General features: G+C 28.9%; 1 protein-coding gene across 4 annotated transcripts in view; it reads left to right on the top strand.

Annotated features, from left to right (window-relative positions):
- The window catches only part of LOC140663085 (uncharacterized), a 99,347-nt gene that overhangs the window by 20,034 nt on the left and 54,601 nt on the right, over positions 1–24,712 (top strand). For 2 of the 4 annotated variants that reach the window (XM_072886969.1, XM_072886970.1), the window contains one exon: positions 2,501–2,594. In XM_072886969.1, the coding sequence (XP_072743070.1) occupies positions 2,515–2,594 (80 nt within the window). In that variant the 5' untranslated portion in view covers positions 2,501–2,514. Of the gene's footprint in view, positions 1–2,500; positions 2,595–7,409; positions 7,601–24,712 lie in introns of those variants that run through there. The other 2 variants (XM_072886967.1, XM_072886968.1) reach the window with 2 other exon arrangements.

Here is a 24,712-nt window from a genome sequence, read left to right on the forward strand (position 1 = left end):
ACGTATGTTACCTCTTTAGCTGTCTTATCAGCGCCGTCGCGTATACTGCGAATGCAGCGGAACTTATGATAGTAACACGATGTCAACGACCTGATATATCAACGCAGTTCTACCTGACGCCAGTTTCTAGATATACAGTCACTTACCCATCATTCACTTTTGTTCAATTTTTCACCGCTCTGAAAAACTGAACAAAGACTCGAGAAGAGACTTGAATAGACTTACAGATCTCTGCTTCACTACACGTTGCGTCTTTTATAAAAAAATTCGAAAAAATATTTTTTGTTAAATTCTCGTATTAATACGAAAGCTCTGATGACGTAAATAGAAAAATTTTTTCCTTCTTTCTATCTCTTCTTTTATTCCGAACATATATATATAATAAATTTTAATCCTTTTATTAGGGTGAATAATAATATTGCCCCCTTGAGCAATTTTATCGTTATATTTTAATCTTGAATAAATAGTTTTTATTACTGTTTTGAGACTTTTACGTCAGAATAATGCATGATATGCCGATGAAAATTTTTTTAACATTAAGTTATAGTGGCTGAAGCTCTCTGGAATAATTTCATCACCACGCTTGGTTAATTAAGTACAATGCAACAGAAATATTTTACGGCATCTTATTTTCATAAACATAATAAAGTTTTATTTCACACAAGAGGAAATGCTTTTATTAGAAAGAATCTCAAAACAATATGAATATATAATGTTGATCGTATGATATATATTAAACATCTAAAATTCAATGCTTTTATTGAACGAAAAAGTATGATTTCGAAACTCGCTCAGAATATTTATGAAAATGTTCTCTTTTATTCTAGTCTGTGAAAACGACTATCCGAATAGACGTACACTTCTCTTTGAGATATTCAAATCTATCTTTTACTATCTTTTATTTTTCTTGACTTAATTTTTCTGAGAAATACATTTGTATATATTTGCAAAAGATATATACACGCTCGCATATAGACAAACGTTTTCCCCCGTAAATATCGATCGTCTCGAGATGCAGGATCTCGATACAATGGTCGATCAACCCGATAGGATTATTGCAGCGTCACGAATACATGTGTCTCTTGTGTCGTACCATCGGGATCACGTACGTGCTAATCTGCAGCAGTGCGATATAACAACAGAGACTTGCGTGACCATGAACAAAGACCACCCTTGATCCTGGGCAACGTCGCGCGATTGTCACGAATTAGCGCTGTTATCCGTGCACGCGGAACGTGCGACCATTTTACGCTACGTGGTTTATCCGTGGTCTGAATCGCACTGATTTTGTCGATTCGTCGAATGTCGGTCAGTTCGACTCGGTCGTACCGATACTGCGACGAATCGTAAATTCGATTCGTGTTCATGCTCCAACCTGCCGAGTTTTCAATCTGCATATATACGTTTGTCATTCATTTTAATAAAACAGATTTCACAGTTTATTAAAATGGATACAGAACAAATTGATATATATTGTGAACAAAGCATATTTAATTCTTATTTGCAGTAAAAGCAAGTAAAATCAAGGCTTGTCACAATTTATTATTCACATTGTTTTTTAATATTAATTAATATAACAAAATTTTAATAATAATAAATTTTTGAGCGCAAAAAATATATCGTTGCTGTTGTACATTTCTGTCTTATTTATATTGCCGTCTTAAACAAAATTTTTGTATACTGTAATTAAAATGTATATACTAAACCAGCTTTTAAATTGGGCTCTTGCGCAACTTTGGTTTACATTTAAATGGCTAACATTGCGAATATTTGGTGCAATGTATTCTTGTTTTAATATTCAAGTGACAACGCTATATAATTATAATCAAGATTTGTATTTTACGATTTTAATATTGATTATCTATATATCGACCAATCACAATTCTTCTCTTTCACTATAATATAATTGGCTGAGCATATTTATTGAATCAGTTCGAAGATGTATGTATATCGTGACCGCTCAGTTATGTCATTCAATCGACAAAGATGCATCAGTTATCATTTTTGCATCGATTTCTCCAAGTAGAATTTACTCGCTTTTAAACACTTAATCACAGTTTTACTCATGTTACGGCGACAATCCAATTGCAATCCGTCGCACGTGTGAAAAGAATCTCGCTGAGAATGCATCATACGAATACTTACAAGCATACGTGCTCGAATAAATATTTTGCAGTTGATGCAATTGAAGTACGTCCTCTTTATTCACTCTAATAGTAAACATAGTAAATATAGAAGACGCTTCGTCGAGCATATTTTAAGTGCGCATAATTTATTTACCGCGTATAAAATAGAGTTGTATTGTACTAATAGAGCAAACTTTACACCATAATACACTGTAAGAAGAATTTTAGCCATCAAATATATAAATATATACATATATATATATATATATATATATATATATATATATCTTTTTAATTTATACGTTTTAATTTTTTTGTGAATATTTTTAACGGTGAAAATTTTTTAATTAACAAAACATTATCTTAATGTGCAGGAAAACTCTGAAAAATGAAGGATGACGTGGACGAAGATGATTCTGGGACGTCCTCTTCAGGCACGTCCGTACCTGAAAGCACCATTTCATATGGGTAAGTAAAAATTATCATACATTAAAATTATCGTGCCTTAAAATAGCATGCTAATAATTTTTTGCCATGATAACGCTGTAATGAGGTATGTGATGATATGTCAAGAATATTTTTAAATATAATTTCTACTGTATGTAAAAAGAAATTTTCTTATACATATATTTCATATACATATTTTTCTTATACATATTGTATAAGTTAAAATTTCTTTTTATTGAGACCATCATAATCGAAATATAATAATATTTATATTACAAATCGTAAACTTACATGTATATATATATATATATATATATATATATATATATATAAAATATCGTGACAAAAATTTCAAAAGTATTTTACGTATCAAGGAAGAAATATTGATTTTCCATATATATTGTCACTTTTTTTATTAAATTCGCGCGAGACGGGAAAAAGATTTGTGATAAAATAATCACATATGATTGACTAAATTTGGAGTGGAATAAATGAAATTAAACCATAATGTAGTTAAGTAGTCTTCGAATTAATCACTATTAGCTTATCTAAAAGAAATACGCAATAAAGATTGCTGTCTAATGAATCGATATTGAATTGTGTATGAAGCGTTATGGTATAAGCCTTGTGACTTGAAAACGTACATGAAGAGTTATTTTCACGGTAAAGTTGCATTACAAAGTACCGTGCAGTTCTCTGTTAATTCTATTATAGTTTCTTACATGAATACAACCCTTCGCTCAATTAATCAACCGTAAATGCGGCGCATTACTGCACTCTCATCTAATCGGAATTACCAGCTCGCTGGCGTTACAGCACGGCTGAGCAAAAGGGTTTCATTCTCCGAGTTGCTGGACGGCATCGACCGTGTCAAAGCTTATGTACATAGTCCATATTTGCTGAATGCAGCTTTAGCAAAACCCACGAAAAAATTGTTCTTTTGACCTATTTCGTTATCAATCTTCTTTGAATAGCGAAAACATTGCAAATTCTAAAATAATTGTTTAGATAAATGCTGAGATATTTTATGATTATTTGAATTTTTGTTGGTAATAACACGCGTGTGTGTGCGTGTTTAAAGTTATTATGTTAAAATTATTACATTGACTTTTTTTCATTAGAGATATTAATATTAAATTTTTTTACAATTATAAGAAAATTATCTCTAATGTACTATTTATTTTATATTTTATCTTAAAATTATTCATAATCTGACAACATAATCTGAGTACAAAAGTTGAATATTTCTTGTATAATGCAATCTGATATGTATATGAAGATACAAAAAATAAAAAAATTCTTGCTCATATATTTTTTTCAATAATATGATTAGCTGTATCTGCATATATTATTTTAAAATTTGCCTAAAAAAACATATATATTTTATTTATTTAAATCAGGAACCAAAACAATAAAATCACAATGCGAAATGAATACGTAAATAAATGATGACAAACATTACGCTGATACTTTTATAATACTTTAATTTCACTGTAGTTCGCATATGAAATTGTGCACTACATCGAAATCGTAGACTATATCTCTTATTTGCGGACAAACATAAGAAAGTAACTCGATATACCTCACGCGCATGGTTTCTGACTATACTATACAATACCGCATTAAATGAATATTTACTTTGGATGATAAGAAGAGCAAAATCGAACAATGCCAGGAAGATACAAATTATTGTATTTGACATTCCCAGCGACAAATATATAAAATATCATGCGGGATGAAGCCTTGTCGGATATTACGACGTGCGTGGTTAGCTCGATTATCGTTCCGAGGGTTACAGTGAATTTTATTTGTAAATGTTTGAAATACGAGATACATAGAGAAAGATTGCGCAAAAAATATTCAGTTAAAAAAACAACTGCAAATATCAAATCGGCATTGAACAGATCGGTTATCAGGAAATTCGATGCCTCGCTTTTGGCTTACTTTTCAGAGCAAAAATCATCGGTGTTCTGTGTATATAATATTGAGAATTTAACAAACTGCGCAATTTCCGTTTTTTTAAACGTTAGCCTTCACATAGTTATTCTCTGATATGACCTCTGGTTTACCATATTATTCTTAAAAAAAAAAAATTCCATTGTTTTTAGTGCCTCTTATACATGACTTATCATAAGAATGTCATAAGAAAATCTTGTAATGGCTCATCATTTATAAAACCAAAGCCTTGCAGTCGAAAACAAATTCTGCTAATAATAAAACTTTTTTATGACAAATAGTAGATAAAAATAAGATTGTATTTTTATTTTATTCGTTGAAACTAAAATATCAATATTACGTGTTGTATTCATAAAATTCTGGGTATTTAATTTTATGGATTAGATTATGTGGATTATAAATTATATATACGTTCCAAATTTAGTTTGCATTTTAATGTAATATTATTGTATTTCAATGACATAATACAAATTAGATAGACTATGCATAATATAAATTAGATTATGCATTTAAAAAAAGATAATATTTCCATATCGATGTGATTATGAATACTGAATAATAAATTGAAGTAAAAAATAAATAACATTGAAGTATTTTATAATTTTAATCATTCACGAATAATTATTTTTATAAATATACACATAAACATAGTAAAAAAAATCATGTTAATTATATTAACTACAAACATTAATATTTTTGTATTCCTTTTAAAATATATATAAATATATATATTAAAAAATTAAAAAAAACACGCTTTCTCACTGTAGATGCAATTTAAGCATTTATTCTGGTTTGAATAAAGATTCCTCAGTAAACTCTATCCTATATGCTGGAATAGTTAGTATCGCATTAAGAAAATGTGCACAGTAGAGATAAAGAATTGAAGGAAAAAGTACCATTTCTTTTGCTGTTTAGTAAATTCTGATTGGTCAACGATGACGAATGACCTATAATGAATAATATAACAGTAGAAAAAGATACAGATAGTATACTTGCTGCCTTTTCAGTCTGTGTCTTTTCTTATTTGATTAGCCATTCCAATATAGAGTTTACTGAGATTCACAAAGTAAAGAAGAAGCGAATATCGATTTCGTATACAAGTTTCCAAAATTCCCTTCTTATCAGAAGCCGGCCGGTATGAGTGCGGCTTAATATAATGTGTCGTTATCACGCCAAGCGGATAGATGATAGCGGAGAGGGAAGAGGCAAAGAGGGAGTAGAGCGAAGGGGAGCGACGATTGGTTGTCTCGGCAAGAGGGGAAACCCTGATTGTTCATTGAGAGTGGGGGATAGCGCTCGTCCAGCAGTTCGCATCCAACTGCCGTGAGTTGCGGGTATACATCTATCTGATGTACACTTTTCTCTCGTTCTCGTGTCTTTCCCTCGTTTCCCTTTCCATTCGACATTTCCCCTCTCCCTCTCCTTCCCTCTCTTCGCAATCGTGTGTTTCGGGTAGGGCCGCGTGACGTTTCATCCGCTGACAGTTTTGCGGATACTCGCTTGTGAAGTGTACGAGACATCTTCGTGTCATCGTCGCGTCACAATTTTTCTGTGCGAAAACGTGGGCCTCCTCTCGCTCTCGGCCACATTTTTGCGCGCGCGACCCGGCAAAAATCGGAGGACTCTTCGCTACTCGAAACGTTCGCTCGTGCCGCGCATAGCGCAAAACAACAGCGACAAACTCGGATAAAGATCAGCGCCTTTGAAATAAATCATCACTCCGCAACATACGGCGGACGCATTCGGGATATTGTGTCAAGGTCATCGCCGGCAAGTTCGCGCCTCGTGTCACCGCGCAGCGCTCTCTTGCGTAGCGCATTTCTCTGTGCAATAGCCTTGCCAGAGAGAGAGAGAGAGAGAGAGAGAGAGAGAGAGAGAGAGAGGGAGACAGACAGACAGACAGACAGAAATTGCGTTCAAGATATCGCACTCATATCAAGAAACTCATAACTCCGTAATCGTAACTCGTGTTTCGTTAATTTTTTTTTTTTTTTTTTTTCTTTTCTTCAAGAATTGTTATCAATATGTGACATATTGTCAACTTCCGACGCTGAAAGTTCAGTGATAAACTTTCCAAAATCAATATCAAAACTCAAAGATCGGTAAAGATCGCATTGAAAATGTACCGAAGCGCCTAGTCTCAACTTTCTCCACGAGTGTAGTGAATAATACTTCTGCGTGAAATCTATAGGGGATAGAGTTTATGTCAAAAGACATTATATATAGCGTGCGTCGATAGGCTACATATATATATATATATATATATATATATATATATATTACGGCTCTATGGAATATACTCTCGCAAATATGATTTGGCGTCGGTATGCCTCGCTGACCGGTCGATGAAGCTCGACAAAATTCACGAAACGTTTACCAGATAGAGATGCCTTTATTATCATCGCGCGAGAGAGCTCATTAAATAACCACAATTAATCGCTGACAGATCGGCTAATTTTAATTCGACCGGCAAATAAGCTGTCGCTGAGTTGCGATAACGCGTTGCGATATCGGTCCATCAACTACGCATCAACGATGATGTATCTTCAAACGATGCTGCCGGTCTTCAATAATCTAGAAAGCGACATTGGAACACCTGCCAACTGTGACCAATATTTATCAGTGCTATCGGTTGCGAGTGTTTAATAAAAAGTAAACAAAGATAGCAAGTAATGTGTTAATAGCAGTCATCATACTGTTAAAGCAATGTGATAATATCGACAGGCCTCGCAAGAGTGGATTAAAAAGTTCCGATCTTCGACGCAATGGCCAATAATAACGGGCGAATGTACTTTACCCGAACGATGAGATAATTCTCTTCTCTTCGAGAAGAAAATATACATTTGTATATCTGAATAGAGACGTGTATCTTTTGTGAAGTACAGTATGTGGCAACAACAGCAGCAACAGCAGCAGCAGCAAGCATACTTGAGGAGTTTGCCCTCGCAGCATCCGCAACAACAGACTCTTCACCCGACAATCATAGGCACGGATGACCGCGCGCATCAATCGCATCATCAACATCATCATCAGCATCATCGCGCCACCATTATGGATCTGCCGGTACCAAGGTTAGGCTCGTTTTCTTATTACGAGATAAGGTCGCGGGGCATATCAAGGTGAACGGATATGCGTACACGTGAATGTGATAGGAATCGCGTCTCGGATATGATAATAAATCGCATATCGTGTGAATTTCGTTAACTGTCAATACCAATATGTTGGAATTCTTCCATATTTTAGCCAATCATGATTTCTATTATTTCAATAATTACTTAAAAAATTTGTTCATCCCATCTTAAAATGTAAGAATTAATTATAATTTTATTCTTTTTTCCAATCAAATGGATAATAACAAATAATATAATGTTATTAGCGCACTTCATCTTTATAATCTTATTATGCTTATATATAGTAAATGATAATGAGCTTTTTATATTGACCCCACGATGCCACTTATATTCTGAGTCGTATTCAAATGAGAATATTTCAGAATCTAGAATCGTTAATTTAATGACATAGGCTTTGATTAATTTGAAATCAGTTATTTCTCAGAAGGATTTTGTGATAGTTTATTATTTTACAAATATGTTACAAAACCTGATAAATATTACTTTTATTTTTTCACACAAATCAGGTATCGATAAAAATAATAAAAATATTATATATATATATATATATATATAAGGAAACGATAGAAGATAAAAATTATTTACTAGGTTTTTATATCAATTTTTTAAATTACACCAGACAAATAGTTGATTAGTATATTATAGCATGAAAGACGTAAATATCAATTATTACAAATTGCAATATATATTTAATTTTGTTTTATGCTATATTTAATAAGTATTACTTCATATATATCAATCTTGCGTAAGAAAATACTTAGTCGAGATCATTTTATCAGGTTTTCTTATTATGAACTTATAAACATAATAATTAGCAATAATATTGAATATAATTGTGAGAAAAAAGTCGATAGGAAAATCGCGTGATATTGAAGAATAACGGCAGACAGAATGTTGCATATGTGTTAATCACAATTCGCTGACATAAGAATGTAAAACCAACGATATTTGGCACATATAACACACATATAAAACATTTGTATGGCTACATTATATTTCTATATTTCTATGTGCATCGCTTCCTTCTTGATAACAAAGCGATATTTTTGTATATGCTAATAACACGTAAGACATTGACTTTTAATCTATTCAAGTATAAATATATTAATATAATATTAACATTAACGATAATATGCAAATAGATTTATTTATGAATGCATATTTATCTAACTAATATAACTAATTATTTCGCTCTTAAAAAATTACGATGTGAACATATCAGACACTATGTTTTGTGCTCTGTTTCATTGTATTTTTCAAATATTATTTACATCATTTTCCTTGAAATCGGCTAAAAATTTTTAATATAAAAACTTATCTTCACTCAAACGTCACTGCAATTTGTAATAATTAGTATTTATATTTTTTATAATACACTATACTTTATTACTTGTCTGGTATAATTAAAATTTTGATATTAAAAATCTAGTAAATAATTCTGCTGTTTCTTTTTATACTATTTTCATGGCAAGTACAAATAATGCAAAATAGAATTGAGATCGTGTTTTTTATAAGAAATTAACTAATATTGCAATATTGTTTATTTATTAAAAACTCTCACATTGGAGATTAGATGATATTGTATAAAGGTTGGATCTAAAATAACTTACATCGATAAACTTTGCGTTTTATTAATATTGTATTACGTGATTCTAAATTATTAAATAGCTTAAAGTAGGAGTGTGATGTAAAAATATTAGTGAGAGGTTGCTATAATTAAACAAAGTTTATTACATAGTATAGAAGTATATTAATTTATTAGAATGAAAAACAGGTTTCTATGTATTTTTACGATTCAAAATAAAGCATATCCATGCAGCATTTTATATTTCTTAAAGAAAGATAAAAATTCGTCTCATTAATAATGGCGGTTTGACTTGCAAATATGTGACAACATTATCGCGCGTAGCCACCTTCACAAGCGATAACTTTGTGCACAAATAGCGTTGAAAGAGTATGTGAAATCAACACACGTATGACACATGATGATAGTGTTGACTACTATCAGCAATTGTTAAAAGCGAGACTACGTGGTTAATGTGCGAAGGTAAGGACGTTATTGTTTTGAAAATTGTCTAAAGTGATTGTCTAAAGTAATTGTCTAAATATTGTCTAAAGAAGGTAAGGACTTTATTGTTTTGAAGACTGTCTAAGTGTCAGTAAAACTATTTCTATTTCAGTCCTTATACGCAACCTGAAGAAAGAGCTTCTTCTTTTAATATTATGAAAAAAATCGTAGAATTCTTATGTCAAAATTATTATTACTACATTTATATTAGTTTACTTAGCGATATAAAAGTGAGAAAATGGTTAATATATGAAGTTTTTTGTTCCAATTTTTAAATACAGGATGTTATGTTGATATATAATAATAATTTATGTTTTATAAAAAAATTCTAAAAATTTTTGTCATGAAAAGTATTTTATTATATAAAGATTGCGTTACTAATTTATCTCTAACAATCTCATAATTCTGAAAAACATAAATACAAATAATTACTTACATTGCCTAAGAAATTGTTGCTACTCTTGCCACAATTATTTTTTCTGACATTCTATTTTGTAACATATTTAATTTATACATACATATACATACTATATATACATATTTCTATATATACACATACATTCTATACAAAAAATTCTATAAATTCTATACATATTTATAGATATTTGCACGTTTACATATCCGTGAAATTTATGCACGGAAAATAATTTAAAAAAAGAATTTTCAATAAGGAATTATTATGTTAATTTCTAATTCCAACAAAGCTAAAAATTTAAATTGTTATATAGATTGAACAGATATAGAATAATATATATGAAATGGTTTAAATTATTAGTGGATTAAACTATAGTATTAAATATATCAAATTTTCTCTCTATGTTGTTATACATTAAATATAAAGTTCGATAGGTACTATTACATTGGACTACATTGGAAACAGACAACATCAGAATACGTTTACTAAATTTATTTATAAACTCTATAACACACAGATTTGTAAAAAATATATATAAATGTACAGCTGAATTGTGACTTTATGAAAATATATATTTTTTACATTTTGATTGATTCAAACTTAAATACATCTAAAAATCGATATAGCATCATAGAGATACATAATATTTGTACAATCGATGATTAGATTTAGATCATTGACAGTACATACAGTAATTCATGAGCAGGCGTACACACCTCATGGAAGTCTAACAAGCGATCTTGCTTTCTCGATTGTCGAACGAAACGAGCGATTCATCGTGTAAAGACGGACGCGATGTGATTCTGGATGATTCTGTATCCGCGGCTTGATTTGCATGGCGAATTAATTCAACTCGACGATCTTTATAAGGAACGACATAATAATAACGTTAATGATAGTCTGCCTCGTTTGCATGCTCTCGAGAACGTCACGATGAAGAACTAAAAGAGCAAAGGGTATATAGTCGTATTAGTATTATATCTGATAAAATATACAGGCACTATTGGTGATTTATTCAATAATTGGTCATTATTATGTATTCTGACAAAACATCCAGTAGGAACTGATTAGGTTCTAAGATATAGAGAAGACAATAGTGAATGATTACGAAATGACGTAATTTGATGATTAACTGTCAGAAATATAAGCTATGTGAAAACCAAGATATAAAATAAATTTTGCAACATAGGTAATAGTATCTCGAAAATTTGCATTTTTTGCATTTTGATTTGGTTATTAAATAAGTCTAAAGAAATACTTACGATTTATATTAGTTCTGATAAATAATGACTTTCTTCGCTTAATAAAATTAATTATTTTATTTTTCTATATGTATATGTCGTAATTTAGAATATTTTTTTATCAACTTGTCACCTGCTTCTACATACTTAACTTTTGTGTCAAACATTTATCATTTCTCTTTTACAAAAAAATTACAACATTGTCGATATAAACAATTCGCGCTACTTGTCTGTAATTTATGTCACTGATCGCTATTCGTGACATACATTGTGGGATATTTGCAATTGTAGTTTGGTTTGTAAATCTGAGTCTCCCTACATTACGACGCTATTCCCGTATACGGCGAAAATAATTTCGATTGCAATGTTTATGTATGATCGCCTGTGCCTTACTTGCTTGTTCCATACCTATCGATCTTCTGAAATCGATTTAATAAATATAAAACATTGCTGCATACTCTTGTTGTTTGCTGCTTCGTATCGGTATATTGAAATCATTGTAACAAGTGCAATTTGTTACAACACATCAGTATTTTATATTTGTAAACACAAGCAGGATGAAATTTAAATTTTCTCGTCGATTTTAGGACTGATTCAATTATCCGACAAGTTTGATTTGAAAATTATTAGAAACAATTGTTTAATTACGGATATATACATTATTTATTTTTATTATTTTAAAAAATTAAGACTTAGCTTATTTCGAAGTTTTTCATTTTCGATTAATTTGAAATTATCGAGTAATTATCTAGTATCTAGTATTTAAATTGGATTCGACGCTTGAAATCCGATATCAAATATTTAAAATTATCAGTATATAAAAACATTTAAAAATATCAATATACATATTTTAAGCACTTTTTGACAATCGATAAACTATCTTTAATATCTTTCAGCTGTTTCTGACATTTTACAAGACACGGTTTTTGAATACATTTAACTCATAATCAGTAGACAAGCTGGCTATTCGTTTTCACTCTGCCTCTGGCAACACTCGGTGCAAGACTACGCATATTCATTTCTTCGCTCGTTATATAACAGTTATATCAGCACAAGAGATATATATAAGTCCGCTAAAAATGCTAAGTGTTCATTTGAACTGTCCTACGTCGCTAACATCAAGCTCAAAATTATGTTAACTTTGACGCTTCGTAATTTTACGTAAATCAATAATAGAATTTGTTGTTTCTAATAGGATACAAAATATTTTTTGTGATGTTTCTAACAAAAAAAAAAATGCCAATAAAAAGAGTTTGAAAAGTAAAATAGAAAATAGAAAAATAAAATTTCTTTTTTATAATAGATATTTTTCAAACATTTGCGTTGTTTTGATGTACACCATAAAACCTATAGTAGCTAAAAACAAATCTATTCTTTATATATCACAACTGCGAAACAAGAAGATTTGATATCGTTCCGTAAATCAAAAGTATAAAGCGGCACATTTTACGTGAGACAAACAACAGATATTTATTCTCTCTTTTATCTTCGAATGCAGTTGGCTGTTCCCATTCTGAGATATCGATCTATATAACTGCTTCGAAAACATGAGTTTTATCAGTTTGCTAAACAAATAACAGTGTTAAGATCTGACTAACGACAAAGCTTATAAATAATTATTATTAAATTAAATTTTTCAATTTTTATTATCGCATGATCGAGACTAGTTAAAAAGAATTTAAAAGAATTTATTTATTACTATGGTACACTTTTGATAACGTAATATTATGAATTTTGTACAACATTTCAAACACGAACAAGTTTCAGTTACGAGTGAAAAATATTATTTCGAATTTTTTTATATCTCTTTTATAGCTCTCTTTCGTAGCCTTTCACAGTCATTTAAATCTAGAAAGTATGATATGAACTTAAAACAAGAGTGAGTCAGAATGCTTTTCATAGTATATATTTGCATATTATAAATAAAAAAAATATCCATGAAGGTCGGAAACAAAAGGATTAATATTACTCCGGATAAATTGAATAGCACTCAGGGCAAAGAGACCTTGAATGGTCGTCTTGTTTGCCGACTACTGCTCATTCGCAGTTCATTCATACTCGCCGTCAGTCATTGTCTGAGCCTATATGTTGTACTATTGCTCGGTGGTCGATTTGAGTTCGTCAAATTTGCTTGTAGACGTGCGACCTTCGAGTAGTAGCTTTGTCACGTTCAGAGGTGAAGGTTGAAAACAATTGTACATTTTTTTCTTTGCATTTAACGAGTCATAGCATGTACAATAAAAATTTGTACATCAACATTATTTAATAACAAATTAGAGATTAAAACTTTTAGTGCGAAAATTATTATAAGAATATGTAATAGAATTAACACAATATTGTACTTTTATTAATTGTAATGAAAGTTTAAATGAATGAATTTAATTTGTGAGATATTGTTAAGAAAAAATTAATATTAAATTTATATCAGAATAATTGGTTAAAAGAGCATTCGATTCTAGATTATCCGTATAGGTACATGAAGTAGAGAGTAGAAATAATTATAATAGATAGTGTGTGTATATTTGGAGCTATATAGAAAAGAGAATAACTGTTATAGAATAAGGCAATTTACAAGAATTGGTTTGTATAATCTTATATGTACAATATACTATAGTGAAGAAAAGCATGATTATAGTTTTTTGCTTTTTTTCTACACTTTTTTTTCAATATGATTACTCCGACAAATAAGTACAATGTTGGACGAAATCATCGGGGAAATCAATTTTATCTCAGCTAACTAACAAGTTTAAAGATTTTGCTATTTATTTCATTTAATATCAATACTTCCCTTTTCATTTTGCTTGTATTCGGCAGAGGAGATAATGTACAATCGAGCACGCAATCAGGTATCGTTTTCATGCTACACAAGACTAATCTACCTCACAGATGAATCTGTAAGCGGGAATTGGTGCTCTGCTAAGTTACACCGCTCACATATCTTGTATCGTGTTCGATTGTTACTAAAGTGCATACGTATACTTCAAAGAAAAAACTCATTTGCATTCGCAAGCTCAAAATCAACGCTCGAAAATTATACACAGATAAGGTATACTTTTTGGCTCTTTAAGAGAGTTCGTTCCTTTTTTTTAATTTTTATTTCTAATTAGGTCATTTTAAAAATTATCTACTATTGTCTTCCTATTCGTATATATTCCTAATCAGTTTCTGCTTGTTTTTTTTTTTTTTTTTTGAAACCTAACGACGAACGATTGAATCATCATTTATATATTTTATCGAGTTTCTTTTTCCTAAGTACGAAAAAATTACTTTTTTGACTCATGTTAATAAGAGAGAGAAAGAGAGAGAGAGAGAGAGACTAATTATTTTTAAGATTATTTTTATTACAATATTTAATTATAAAATTAATACTTTGCGAAGGTGAAAGGTATTTTGGAAATGCTTCGTAGTAACTCGCAATTTTTCTTCTTCATGTATTTTGTGCAGAGATAAACACGTCTCTTATTTTAACTATACATATAAGAAAGGCTTTGTTTGTCACGGAAGAAAATCTTTCACGTTTCTTGCGTTTAATTAGTAACCTGTTGCCCTTTTTAATTTTACATTAAATGATTAAAGGAACATGCCAGTCTTAAGTAAATTTTTCCTGCGTTCACAACAACAAACTATATAAATCATATTTTACTTGTGTTTCTTCTTCCAAAGAGCAAAAAAAATATATAAGATATTTACTATTTCCTATAGTTTGTAGATAAATATAAAGTCAATCTTATGTAAAAATCAATATCTTATGTAAAAACTATATAGGTAATTATTTATTGCAATGTTTTTATTAAATTTTTTTATATTTGGTGATTAAGACACAAATTAAATTTCTGTTAAAAGTTTATTTCAAATCAACTAAAAAATGTTAAATTATTTTTTTATATTATATATTGATATTAAGGGTAAACTGGATGGATCAGCTATGTCAAAAGTTAAAAAAGTTTCTTTTTAAGGAGGTTGGTTAGTCACTTTGCAGGAGCGATAACAGGAGAAATTTTACGCTTAGATTATAGTTAGGAACACGTAAATATTTTATATTACAAATTGAAAACTGATCAAAAATTTTCAATTAAAAAAATTAGATTTGTTTGTGTAATATTTAATTGTGTGTTAAGATGTATGTATATAAAACCTTTATATAGAAAAAATATAATATTTTTTATTGTAAAATATTCTTTCCTGTATCTTCTACTGTACAATATCTTTTACTGTATCTTTCAAATAAAATGATAAAAAAAATGTTTATTTTTTTGCAGTTATTTGTAAATAATCATTCTAACTTGAAGAATTTTTATTTATAATCTTACTATTATATCTTTTTATTTTATTTTGGTAATGACGTTTGTATTCATGGCGTTCATAAGCACCCATGTATAAAATCCTATCTTTAAAATTAAATTATCAAAAAATAAATGATTAAATCATTTGAAATTTACAATCGTATTATTTTAATAACGTTTTGTAAAAATTGCAATTTTTACTATTTATAATTAACCAACCTCTTTAACTTAATAAATCTAATACATTTCGAGATTTTGAATTTGAGATTAAATAAAACGTTGTGTTAGCCTTTTAAATTATAAAATTAATAATTAATTTGTGAGTTAAAAATAAAGATTTGTCCAGGATATAATTTTATTTCAAAATTGCAAATATTATATCAAATTAATTTATATAGTGACTATATTATAGTGCTTTTGACTGTACGACAGAAACATTTATAAAAATAAAAATTTTAATATTACCGAACAAATCTTTATTTTAAATCACAAATTGATATTAATTTTATATTTTAAAAGGCTAAAAGTGCTTTTGTGCAATGTCAAATTCATAAATTTCGAATTAGATTTATTAACTTTTAATGTAGCTAAAATTTTTGTATAATTTCTTTGTATAATTTCTTTTTAAAACCTAATTCGATGCTATTACCTTTTAATTATTAATAACTTGGAAATTATTCGATATACATATTTGTTTATTACTTGATATTATATTACACATTGAAACAATTATTCTTTTTATTTTTAGTTTCACATAAATGCATCCCGAAAATGGATTATTAAAGCATTTTGTATAGTCTAATGATTTAAATAGTATCGAAAATACACACACACGCATATATATGTATAATATATATTACCGTAATTACCAGATATGTTTTATGTAGACGGATTCTTTGACTAATTTGGAGATTATTTTCTTTCAGCAAAATTGTCGAAAAAAGTCATTATTTTTTAGACACTTTTAATTTTTGCCATTTTATATCTCTATAACTTAAAGCCTTAAATTAAAATTTTATTAAAGTAAATTTTATTTTTTATTCAAATTAACTGAAAAATGTAATTATGTTAATTTTTTAACTCCATAAAGTTTAGTTTGCGGAAAAGCCTTTTTTTCAATCAGTTATAACTTGACAATTATTGATTGCCTTAACACTTTCGCTGAAAAAAAAATCATCTTCAAATTGATTAGAGAATCTACCTACATAAAGAATATTTGGTAATTACAATATACTGTATATTTTTGATACTATTATTTCTCGATATTATCTCTTGTATATATGTATATAGGATAAAACATTAAAAAATGGAGTACATTATTGGGATACATTAAAAATGTTAAAATCTCAATAAACCACTATATAAGATTTTAATTAGTTTAATTAATAGTGAGTGAATGTGGTTGGGCGGTAATCGGAACCGAAACTCGTTCATTCGAACTATATTCTCTTTTGCTTGTTACCTCGTACCGAGTATTTTCTAGCGTATGTTAATTTATTTAATTACTTGCAGAACCTTGGAAAAACGTATAGAATAATTTCCACTTCGCTCGTTCGACAATTAAACATAAATTTTACATCGTCAGAAATAATTTATTAAATGTAACGTTAACATGATTTTTTTATATAATAAATTTGTAACATATAACATTTTTATTGACGTAAAAAAATGTTTTAATATTTTTGTCGTTTCGAACTGTACTGTTACGATGATTATTTCGCGTTCACTTCAACTTGATTTAACGATGAGAAAAAAAATTGTGATTTCAAGATTTTCTTTTTCTTTGTTTTTGTTGAGCTTAATTTACTTCAAACATCATAAGCTATTAATTTGGTGCGAATGGCCTTGAATATAATTTCTTGGAGCTTAAGTAAATATTTGCTGAATGCCATCACGCACTATTTTCGTCAATCCACAATATGCATTCCTGCACGGTCGAGGACAAGTTGATAGTAAAAAAAATTTTATTCTTCAGAAAAGGAATCAAATCATCAATTTTGAAAAAGAATTTAGAAAAATGCAAATATATGATAAAGTATAAGTATTATGCATATATAATATGAAAAAAAATTATAGTCTTGAAATTGACAAAATTTGAAAAAAACAAATCTATTACGACAAAATTGAGAATGCAAAATAATATGTACCTATTGTCACAATATTAGAATTAGCAATTGAATAATATCCTAAATTAAAACATTTCGGTAATATTATAAAAATTATTTTTAACATTAAACTTGATTTTTCCCGATACCGTAATTGTAACTTTGTCTACCCTAGAATATAGGTATTTCGAAATAATATCATTTTGATTGACATATTTTTCATCTTGTATAGTGTCGATTTTTTGAAGATTCTTTTTCCATGCTTTTTCCGTGTGTATGGAAATAGCTCAACTTTTATACGAGAAAAGGATTTTTGTATCACATTGATAAAACCACATAGTATTATCGGTGATAGTGTGCGACGTATTAATAATATATTATATTTTAATAGCATTAGTAATGTGCGCGAAGAGAAGCCCGTAACCGTGCTTCTCTCTCTCTCTCTCTCTCTCTCTCTCTCTCTCTCTCTCTCTCTCTCTCTCTCTCTCTCTCTCTCTCTCTCTCTCTCTCTCTCTCTCTCAAATATCATCAGGGCGAATAACTCAATCCTGGCTTTGTAGATAGGTCTTAGGCAACTTAAACTCATTATTTAACCACTGCTCAGGATGTCATTGTGCGTCGACAGCGTGTCATAATTTCATAATACCATTTTGCAAAGTATAATATTTTTACTAATAAAGGTCTTGGAAAACAATAAAACGTTTTTATTAATCCCTACACTCGCACAATAGAATTTTGTGCATAATACATTCTCGATATTAAATTCTATTGACTAAAATTATGTTATTATTACAATAATTCATATTAAATCACATTAATTCGATTAAATTTTGGTTTTATTAAATTTTAACGTACATAAAGAATAAGATATCAAAGAATTTGTATTGTAAATGTAACAGTATTTTCTTCGAAGCACAAATTATAGAATTATTAATAAAAATAAAAATAATCGTTCTCGCACTTCAGCTGTCAAGAGTTCCGAGTTTTAATTTTGTAACATGTAGATCGCGCGAATATTGCAGACGTAAGGTGCAACTCAAGATTTTAATGATAAATTTATGGCCAAGATATACAGGCTTTATCGTCGTCAATACTTTCATCTATCTGGCAGTAAAACGTTCAACTGCTATATCTACTCTATAGCGCTCGCGGTTATTCCGCGCAGAGAAGTTGTGCAAGGTCGCGATCGAGACCTCCGCAAGGCCACTGCATTATTTTCAGTCCCGTTGTGTCAGCATTTTGTATTTTAGTTCACCAAGTATCTCCGCGAAAATGCGCGACGAAGAGTGCGTCTTTTCATTCGAGCATAGCGTCATAATACGTAATAGCGCTTTCAATACGCATATCGGCTCGAGGAAATAAATACTATTGGGGCAGTGCTATTACGCACGCCTGCAAATGCGCATTAAAGAGTATGTTGCAGGAATTAAATCGGATTTCTCGTAATGGAACGTAGTCTCGCCTCTTTTTTTTTTTTTTTTTGCTTTTGCGTGCTTCGTCATGACCTTAATAGTCGTCGTCGTCGTCGTCGTTAATCGGAAAATTGTCACTTATATACCAAGCGCGAACACGCGAACGAAAACGTGAAATACGAATGCAGTTGCAGAACATATTTTCAGATGGAGCACTTGAGCCAAGTCTTTTGGTGAATGCAGCACGCAGTCTTTATGCGTGATTAAAAAATTGTTTGCCTCCCAAGATATCAAAATGCATCTCGTCAATCAAAAGATATTATTTTTGTAATAGGATAACATACATCTCGAATTTACTAACATATAATGAATAACATTGTGTATTAATACTTTATAAAATTTACACCAAAATCTTTTTTTATATAATACTTGTTTTAAATGCGATTTTTAAAATAATTAATAGAAAAAATATTTTATTAATATCAATTTAATAATAATTTAATTAAGATTTATAATTAATAAACAAATTTTGTTCTTATGCTATTATGAAGTCTTACAATTATCTTGTAATTTAAAGTATTAATGTTTTATTTTTACTTTTTTTTAGAATTACAAGGTTAGAAATAATCAAATTTTCTAAATGCAAATACACAATCGATATTAATGTATATAATGCTTCAAACGTTAATGTATTAAAAATTTATATTAATGGAATAAAATTTTGTTATTTTACTTTTTTATCTATGAATTGGTTTAAAATTAAAATTTTGAATAGATTAGATTTTATTATTTTACTACTTTTTAACTGATAGCATACGTTTCATTAAATAAATTTAAATAAAAAAGTGTAAATACATTTGTTAAATATATATTGGATATATTTTTATTATCAAATTCTATCTGATGTATATATTTGTTTGTGTGAAGTACGTATGATAAATAAATTATATATATATATATATATATATATATATATATATATATATATATATATATATATATACATACGCATTTATGTTAAAAAATGCGCGTTTAAAAAACCTTTAAAGGAACACAGAAAAAATAGAAAACAATCTTATCTTAGATCTGTTTCATTGCTCCTTTAAGAATTGAACTCTTAAGTAGACGCACACTAATGTCTAGCTTAGTGACGCGCTCGTTCTACACTGTGATTACGTTCTTTACCTAGGGCATTGCGTTCTAAGTTATGTTCGGTACACTATCTTGATTACGTCACTCTCGCGTTCATGAAAACTTCACCGGCAATAGAAAAAATAATATATACATATATTATTTTTTCTATTGCCGGTGAAGTTTTCATGAGCGCGAGAATGACGTAAAATAATATATACGAATATATACATATGTATATATCACTTATTTTGCATATAAATAACGATAGGGATGTAAAAAATTATCTAGATAATAAAATATATTTGCTTTCTAGCAGAATTTTTCTAAAACTTAATTTATTTCTATTTATATATTCATCTAAAGAATAAGTGACGATTTTTTTAGGAAAAAAACGCAATATTATAAGAACTGACTGAATTAAGAAAAATAAGAAAAAATTTATATTTATACGGGCTGTCCAAAATAAAATAATACAACTGAATAACTTATAAACCGTAAGTGTTAGGAAATTATTGTTGCAACAAAAATTGTGGGATATAGGGAACAACTCCACAAGTTTTATTTGACTGTTTTCTTCTATTATTTATTCTATTATTTACGAGTTATTCAGGTATATTATTTTATTATTTATTATATTATTTCAGACATCCTGTATAAATGTACATATCTACATCTGCTTTCTATCTCTCACCTCTCGTTATCTTTTGGTGATAAGGCATAATCTTCAATTTGCGACAATGTGTAATGGGCGATTACGCATCGGGTCGTTTTACGTGCTCTTCGACGTCTTAACGCCAGGACGGTCGCTTGTTTTTAATCGTTCGCAATTTGCATCTTAAAATAGCCTCGCAACAGTGTTGCGACTTCTTTTTGCGCGGCATTTGCATATGCACGTCCGCTTGCATACGCGCGTGACTTCGTTCCTATATCATTGTTGAATGATTACGTAAAGTCGATCGCAGAATTTATTTACCTGCCAAAATTGACACGCGGCATACATAATATACGTGTGTAATTAGAGCAACGAATCACGATCGAATTCTGGCTCATTGAATAGACTGGAAATCATTATCGCTTATCAAGAGTATTTGTTTCGACCTTGATAATAATGCTTGTTTTATATATTCAATTGTAAAATTATATAAAAAGCATAAGAAAGATATCTTTTATATGCAATTACAAAGTTAAAGTTTACTTTGAAATTATATAGTATTATTATAATTACGTCTATACATAGACATAAATGGACAGATGGAAGTTTTTTTTTGTCTCTTGTAAAGATCATTTCAATATATCCTTCACATACCATGCAAACATACATATATCTACAAGTGACTTTAATTTTTTACGATATCTCAATCTCTCTGCGCATTCTAAAAATAATATAAAAAAAATGTAGAATTTGATTAATGTTAAGCACGAGGCAAAAATTTAATCTTTAATGTGTTTTTCTCTATCTTGTTATTTTGTTCATTATGTTACTTGATCCATTTCTTTTAAATAATTTAATATTTAGGAATTAAAAAAAAATAATATAATAATTTTAATCTCACGTAACTTTTACTCGCAAGGTATCAGCGAGAGAACGAATTCTTTCAGGATATTTTAAAAATGTTATCAGCGAGACATTTCTATCGTGAGAGAACTGGTCACGATTGCTCGTCGCGTTCGTTTCACAGATTATTTGCTTTCGTGACGATTGAGAGTGCTTTCTCTTCTTGTGCAACAGGTCTGAGATCCTACCGCAACCTCTGTATTCTCTTCGTTTCTCTTTCTCTCTCTTTCCTCTTTCCCTGTGAATCTCTTCCTCTCTCGTCTTACCACACATTCGTCCTGCCTCTCTTCCCGTATCTCCTCATCACACCATCGCACTCTTCTCCTTTCGAGTTCTCTATTCGTATCTGTCAATATCAGGAACGTCGTGTGATAACACGTATTTCACATTTTTCTTCTTAAAAATATACTTAAGGAGGACGGATCATCTATATCCAAAATTAATCTAATACATTTCGAGATTCATGAATTTGACATTGTGCAAAATACTTTTAGTCTTTTAAAAGTCTTATAAAATGACAATTATTTTGTGAGTTAAAGTAATGATTTGTCCTGTAGAATTAAAATTTTTATTTTCATGTATTTTTGTGTATAATCACTATAAAAAAGTTCTATATCTATAAGATAATATGTTTAATTTTGAGGTTAAATTAAATTAAACATTCTACAGGAAAAATCTTTACTTTAATTCACAAATTAGTTATTAATTTTAAAAGGCTAAAAATGCTTTATGAAATGTCAAATTCATAAATTTTGAAATGTATTAGATTTATGTATTAACTTTTGATGTAGCTGATCTGTTCAGTTTCTTCTTAAGCGTTAGGATAATTGATTGTGACATTCGAATCATTTCTTTTTTTTCAATTTGGCATTTAATATTTATGTCATAAAGTATGTAATTCTTGAAATACATAATTGAATTACATAATGATAACTAAATTAAAACTAATTTTGTGATCGGAAATTTTTTCGAATCTCGTCACTATTCAAATTTCATCGTATTTTACGAAAAAAAATAACATTTTGTTTTCAAAATTTATACTTTAATTCTTTATATATTTTTCTTTTTTTTATATATCTATTTTTTAATATCTAAAAAATATTTTTGTATTTTTAGTAAAAATTTATGTAATGTAAGAATAATCCAATTCGTGTGTTACCGCATATTCAGATTTTATCTTCTAACTTTACAAAAAGCTAAAATTTTGATCAAAACAATAAATCTCACGGATATGGATATGTGTATGATTATTTTATAAAGTCACATCGCTCGCATTTTGTAATAAACAAAAAATCACTTGACACACACACACACACAAGACAGCAATAAAATACACACGTTGATAAGACTACTTGGCATAACATTCTTTGACAAGTGAGTTCAAAAATAATATTATGCAGCAATACATTGACGTTGTAATACATTACCTAGTATTCATAAAATATTCGTGTTTTTGTACGTGTTTCTCATTTTACTCTGTGAAATTACTTCTGTACAATAATCCACCGTTCTGCTGTATCGCGAATTCATTTCCATGATGAGTTACGTTTGCGTTACTCGCTGATACTCGCAAATATCGAAATAATATGAATGATATGACGTTATTGTGAGTAGGTTGACTTTACTTTCTATATTAGCTGGACATCAATATCTGCATAGCAGTATTGAGCGAAATGTGTCGGCATATTCGAAATATGTTGTTGAATAAAAACTTTGACAATTTGTTATATAAAATTTATTTTGTATTAATTATCTTTTTGGCAACGTAATTTTTTGTATGATTTTTTTTTATAAAAAACTTTTTTTCAGAACTTCTTCAAAAGCAGTAGTTATTACTAACATTGATACTTTTTATATTGAATAAATGAAATATATTAATTTCTTTTTTTTCTTAAGCATCTCTTAAAAAGTTATATTTTTTTGCATAATATATTATAAATAATATAAATGTTTAAAATATATTTTAGGAATAAATTATCACATACTGTAATATAAATAGTAAATATTAAATATAAATATTAAATACCAAATTGAAAAGAGAGAAGTGATTCGAATGTCGCGTCATATAATAAATTTTAATATAAGTTATCTGGAAATTGAAGAAGATTTATATCGATATAAAAATAATTGAGAATAACATGGTTGAAGTTTGGAGCAAAAATTTAAAAATTTCTAATAAAATTTTCTAATAAAAACAGGTTTATAGCAAATACTTATATTTACATTAATAATTGTGAGGGAGTTTTTTCAAGTATAAAAATAACAAAACAATTAAAAAACATTAAAATTACCATACATAAACATATTTAAAAATTCCTCACGGTTGTCTTTGCATTTTATGGCAAAAAATATATACTGTGACATTTTCTTTTGTTTTGGGATCACCTACAATAGAAAAAAGTTACTGGTCAAGAAACAAGGTCTAGAAGAGTTCTGTTATCATGATATTTTTGCATATGTGCTTATATATTGGAATATCGTAATAAACGGAATTGTCTTGTTTTCGGGTCTTGTTTCTTGACCAGTTATTTTTTTCCTATCGGTGATTCTAAAACAATGCCACGGTATATCATTGTTTTATAATATATATTTTTTTGCCGTAAAATGTAGAGACAACCGTGAGGAATTTTTAAATATGTATATATATGGTAATTTTGACGGTTTTTAATTGTTTTGTTATTTTTTTTGCTTAAAAAAACTTTTTTATCGAAAATTTGTTATTTTAGATATGAAACTTTTATTTATCTATTTTAGATTGAATTTTTTGTAAGCCTGTTTGTGTTATTAATTATTTAAATTGTATTATTATGATTATTTAAATTGGATTATTACGATTTTT

Source organism: Anoplolepis gracilipes, chromosome 2 (genome assembly GCF_047496725.1).
Source record: "Anoplolepis gracilipes chromosome 2, ASM4749672v1, whole genome shotgun sequence".
Classification (NCBI taxonomy): domain Eukaryota; kingdom Metazoa; phylum Arthropoda; class Insecta; order Hymenoptera; family Formicidae; genus Anoplolepis; species Anoplolepis gracilipes.